The sequence below is a fragment of the Crocuta crocuta genome, unplaced genomic scaffold (assembly GCF_008692635.1).
Source record: "Crocuta crocuta isolate KB4526 unplaced genomic scaffold, BGI_CrCroc_1.0 scaffold1015, whole genome shotgun sequence".
NCBI classification, from domain to species: Eukaryota; Metazoa; Chordata; class Mammalia; order Carnivora; family Hyaenidae; genus Crocuta; species Crocuta crocuta.
In genome coordinates, this window is record NW_027532631.1 from 161092 (window position 1) to 166879 (window position 5788).

Sequence of the window (5788 nt, forward strand, 5' to 3'; positions counted from 1 at the left end):
AAGCCAGCCGGGTGCACCACTGTTCATGTGTAGTCAAGCTGGTTTGTTGTCTTGCATGTTTGCTAATGTTTATGATATTATCATTGTGATATGTGGGAATTTTGGGGGCCTAAACTGGGAGCAGAGTGGGCTCGAAAAAAGGCTCCTCCAGATACCGGGATGTCTGCTTCCGCTCCCTTCTGGGCTCATTACTGAGTGCATTTGGCTTTCCTTGCACTTGGCTCAAAGCTTAGTCTCCTAATAACAGTCATACAAGCAGTTTCCCCTAGGAAAGGTCCTCCATTGTATATTTTCTCATATTTTACCTCTCTGCTATTATTTAAGCTCATTATTTTAAAATAAAAGCTTGTGTTTTTTTTTTTTTTGTTTTGTTTTTTTTTTGCTCCTGATGGAGATGAGGCAGGAGAGTGGCCTTTCTTCACTGAGCGTAACAATGCATTACAAAGTAATGGATTATAAACAATATAGCCTTTTTATCGTGGCGATATATACACAACACACCATTTACCATTCTGACCATTTTTAAGTGTATAATTCCACGGGGTTAAATACATTCACGATATTGTACAAGTAGCACCACCATCCATCTCCAGACCTCTTCATCTTGCAGAACTGAAGCTCTACGCCCCTGAACTGGCAATTTTCCATTATACTCTCAATGAAGTTGCCTATTCTAGGTACCTCATTATAATTTATAACTTTATCTGTCAACTTGACTGGTTCGTGAGGTGCCAGGAGAGTTGGTCAAATGCTATTCTGGAATGTCTGTGAGGATGTTTTTGTTTTTCTTTTAATTTTTAAAAAATGTTTTATTTATTTCTGAGAGAGAGAGAGAGACAGCACGAGCAGGGGAGGGTCAGAGAGAGAGGGAGACACAGAATCTGAAACAGGCTCCAGGCTCTGAGCTGTCAGCACAGAGCCCGACGTGGGGCTCGAACCCACGAGCCGCGAGATCATGACCTGAGCTAAAGTCGGATGCTCAACTGAGCCACCCAGGCGCCCCTGTGAGGATGTTTTTGGATGAGACTAATATTCAGATGATAGAATGGATAAAGCGGACTGCCTTCCAATCAGTTATAAGCTTGAATAGAACAAAAAGGCTGACCTTCCTCGGAATAAGAGAGAATTCTTCCTGCTTGCCCGCCTTTGAACTGGGACATTGGCCTTTCCAGCTTTGGGCCTCAGGCTGAAATATCAGCCCTTCCGAGGTCTTGAGCCTGTTGGCCTTCAGCCTGGGATTTACACTGTCAGCTCTCCTGGTTCTCAGCAGGTCTTGGGACTTCTCACCTTCATAGTCACAAGCCAGCTCCTTACCACAATCTCCTTACACACACACGCACATGTACGTACACACACACACATTCTACTGGTTCTGTTTCTCTGCAGAAGCCTGACTAATACACTCATCTACATGGAATCATACAGCATTTGTCCTTCTATGTCTAGTGTATTTCATTTAACCTAACGCATTCAAGGTTCATCCATACGGTAGCAGGTATCAGAGATGCACCCTTTTAAAATGTCCTCTAAAACATATATTATCTATACTCTGGGTCTACTAAACTGCCAGCAGCAGAAGTCTACTCCAGCATTGGGGAATCAAGGAGTTCTCCCTGAAGGAGATGATGTTTATCTGAGACTTAAAGAACGAACCAAGTAAAAAGGGCAACGGGAAGTGCCTAGGAAAAATGTTCTAGGTAGAAGAAACAGAAAGTCTAAAGGCCTGGATGAGAAAGAACATGCTGTTTTAAGGGACCTGAGAGTTTCTTAGTATGGATGAAGCTTAGAGAACAAAGGAGTGGGTGGCAAAAGGCTACAGATTGGTGAGGGCCACACCATGATTAATTCTTGGTGAGAAAGAAAAGAGACCATAGAGATGAGCTAGTCATTGTTTCATTAGTCGTGGAGTAGCAAGACTTTGGTCATGTCCTCTAATTAGCATAACTTGAAGGGGTGCCTGGGTGGCTCACTCGGTTCAGCGTCTGACTTCGGCTCAGATCATGATCTCGCGGCTCGTGGGTTCGAGCCCCGCATCGGGCTCTGTGCTGACAGCTCAGAGCCTGGAGCCTGTTTCAGATTCTGTGTCTCCCTCTCTCTCTGACCCTTCCCTGCTCACGTCATCTCTGTCTCTCAGAAATAAATAAAACATTTTAAAAATTAATTAGCATATTTTTTTGACTTCTCCAGCACACCCACATCAAGAAGGAAGATTGGGGGCACCTGTGTGGCTCAGTCAGTTAAGCGTCTGACTCTTGATTCTGGCTCAGGGCATGATCTCAAGGTTTGTGAGATCAAGCCCCGTATCAGGCTCTGTGCTGACAGTGTGGAGCCTGCTTGGGATTCTCTCCCTCTCTGCCCCTCCTCTGTTCGTTCTCTTGCTCTCTCTCCCTGTATCCCTCTCTCTCTCAAAATAGAAATAAACTTAAAGAAAGAAATCAACTTAAAAAAAGAAGGAAGATTGTCTGGGTCATGTATGATAAAGGTCAGTGAGGCTTGGAACTTAAGGTGCGGGTGAGGATCCAGACATCATTAAACATTTGGCAAATAGCTCGCATTCTTCCCCCCTCTGATTCTTGCCATCATCTTGGATGACATCAACATCCATGAGGATAATCAACTTTCGGCTCCACTCTGCTCCTTCCTGGGACTGTGCACCCGGGATGAGTTCCGTCCCGTCCTGTTACTATTGATACTCAGTCACGTCTAGCTTGAAAGTTTGATCATATACCAACCTTATTATGTTTCTACATGTCAAGCCCTAGGAGGAGTTTGGTGCCTTTCCCACGGGACTGGCGTACCTTCACTTTGCCGTTCTGAAGAACCAGAGCCCAGGTGTGGCCGTCTTGACTACTGGAAACGAGGAACTCCTTCACATACATGCTGGTAAGGAGCGATTTCACCCCCTGGGTGGTTATGCCTGTGACTTTCATTGTCTTCTGGAAGTCCACTTGCAGCCACTCTTTTGGATTATTTGCCTGAGGAGGTTAGTTAGACTAGTATCCTTCCCGGTGTTCCCAGAAGCCCTCACACCCGTCCCTCTTCCCCGCGTCGCAGCAGGTGTCGCTCTGCATGTTAATGGTCTCTCCATCCGTCTCCCTTATTAGACTCTAAGCAACTCGAGGGCTGCAATTTTTCATGATTCCTCTTTGTATCCTCAGGGGCTCCCATTTGATGGGTGCCTGGTAAATGTTTGCTAAGTGACTGCACGAGCCGTATATAGATGGGCTAGAGTATTACAAGGCGGGCAATGTGTCATACAAGCTGCTTTGTTTACAGTAAGCCCCTGGGAGGAGCAGACCATTAATTGCATTTGTTCCCCCCAAACTAGTCAGTGACTGAAAATCCCACGTTCAGCGGTTCTGCAGGGAAGGCCGATTGTTGATACTTCTCCATAACACTGGACGTCAGCTACTACCGTTCCTTCTCAGATAGCGGCCCAGTACTGCATACAGAGATTCGGCTTCAGGAGGTTCGATTAGGGATCTTTTCCCCCTTGACCTTCTCTTTTGGGAACAACCAGGTGACAGAAATGCCCCGAAGGAGCAGTCAAGGGCCCTCCCCACTCTTTCTCCACCAGTCCCCCCTCCCGTGCGGTCTCTTACCTGAGGTCTCCAGGCATTCGTCCTGCCCTGGAGGTGCAGCCGGGCTTGGGCGGGAGACCAAGTGGCAAACATGCTCTTTAAGTAGGACGAGGCGGTAATCTGCGCGTCCGATATTGCTTTACTCTCCATCCCCAGCGGCATGCTGCAGCCTCGGAGAAATCACAGGTGAACATAATCACGGGGAGAAGACGCAGCCTCGGTTCCACAGGCCTGCTGTCACCATGATGTCACTTCCCAGGCATGAACTTTTGCACAGATTCTGCGGCTGTTCACATGCCCCTAGTTTTCTGGTCAGCGCTTCTCAGTTCTGTTAGACTGATTTGCCTTGTGGAGCGCACCGTGGGAGGCGGCTGTCCCCAAGGAGTCCCCCGGTTAGCATGGCTGGGCCCTGGGTTTGCTCAGGCCTCGGCTGCTTTAGCATTGATAGTTTTGTGGTCTGGGAAGTCCCCCACTCTCCAGAACGCTACGACAGTTAGTCACGCTACCCGTGGTCGGGACAGGGAGGGATACGGGGTGACTTGGCACTTACTGTTTAAATCACAGCCCATCAACTCCATGCGCAGAGTGCTGCGGATGCTGTAATGCGTTGGGTGCAAACGGATGTACCGAGCAATAATTGGAGGGTTAAAAATATTGTGTTTTATCCCAGATGAGTCCACGTTGCCGAAGAACACCTGCAGGGAGGGACTGGCGTAGGCACACGGACAGTGGACACAGGGTGAAAAGCAATTCCTCCCAACCACCTCTTCCTCCTGAGTTTGCTCTGTGCACGTCTCACCAGCATCCGACACACCTAGCCGCTCCGGCGAGACACACCTAGCCGCTCTGGCGAGACACGTTAGGATGGGACACGCGAGACTAGGTCCTATGAAAAGCTCACGAAAGCTGAGGAAGGAGTAGGCTCTAACGCAGCAGCAGCAGCACCTGGGAGCAATCAGAATTGCGATCTCCTGGCCCCGCTTCCAGGTCTACTGGACCCGAATGGGGAGCTTGGGACACGCTAGCTCCGTGCAGAGGCGGCAGTGAAAGTGTGCCAGGAGTCCGGACTCGGCCGCGTGGGCCTCAGAGGCGAGAGCGAACTGTGCGGCCTGACTTAATAATTCCTCGTGTCTGAATTCATGAGGTACATGTTAACATCCAACGCGTGGCGTTTAGGACATTGACACGTCTACGTTCCGGAAAACAGTACCTGGCATATTGAAAGTCGAAGGAACACAGTTTGAGAAGTATGATCGTAATGCCTATTCAAAAGGCCTAGATATGTACAAAACACCTGGGATTTGTATCCGCTTGAATACACTAAAACAGGAATCAGTGTAAGGCTGTCATATATCACACATCAGAGTTATACTATATGGGGCATTTGAGAAAATTATTTTGCCTTGTGACACTTTTTCCTTCCTGTGGGATCAAAATAAAATATTAATAAATTTATAACATTGTCCCCCAAATCGTAGAATTCTTTTTGAGAAATATATCTGCATTTTTCCCTCAATCCTTGTGTCTTGATTGTAAACCGTAGGGACACGAGGTATTAAATCAACAAATGGTTACTGACTACACAAACCCTGTATTCCATTTCTTATGTGCCAGGAACTGTGCTAGGTGGTTTTACTGGTGAATTCTACTAAATGTTTAAAGAAGGATTAATGCCAATCTTTTCCAAGCTCTTCTAAAACTTCCTAACTCGTACTACAAGTTAGGCATTACCTTGATAACAAAGCCAGACATATAGACCAAGAAAAATTACAGACCAGTATACATTAAGAATATATATGCAGAAATCCTCAATGAATTTTAGCAAACTGAATCCAGCAGCACATATATTTCTTTTCTTAATGTTTTATTTATTTTTGAGAGAGAGAGAGAGGGAATGAGCAGGGGAGGGGCAGAGAGAGAGGACAGAAAATCCAAAGCAGGCCGTGTGCTGACAGCCAAGAGTCCGATACGGGGCTTGAACCCACAAACCGTGAGATCATGATCTGAGAAAAAAAAAAATAAAGTTGGACACTTAACCGACAGCCAGTCAGGCAGCCCATAAATATTACATTTCATGTCCAGATAGGAATTTTCTCAGGAATACAAAGATGCTTCAAAATGAGAAATTTACATAACAGTACATTAATAAAATAAAGGTGAAAAAACCCACATGATCCTCTCAATTGACACAGAAAACCCATTCGACA

General features: G+C 46.5%; 1 protein-coding gene across 1 annotated transcript in view; it reads right to left on the reverse strand.

The window, feature by feature from the left end:
- The window catches only part of F8 (coagulation factor VIII), a 118072-nt gene that overhangs the window by 4414 nt on the left and 107870 nt on the right, over positions 1 to 5788 (reverse strand). The window contains exons 24-26 of the mRNA XM_077780655.1: positions 4132 to 4276; positions 3603 to 3751; positions 2799 to 2975 (exon numbers count right to left, since the gene is read on the reverse strand). Of these exons, the coding sequence (XP_077636781.1) occupies positions 2799 to 2975; positions 3603 to 3751; positions 4132 to 4276 (471 nt within the window). The remainder of the gene's footprint in view (positions 1 to 2798; positions 2976 to 3602; positions 3752 to 4131; positions 4277 to 5788) is intronic.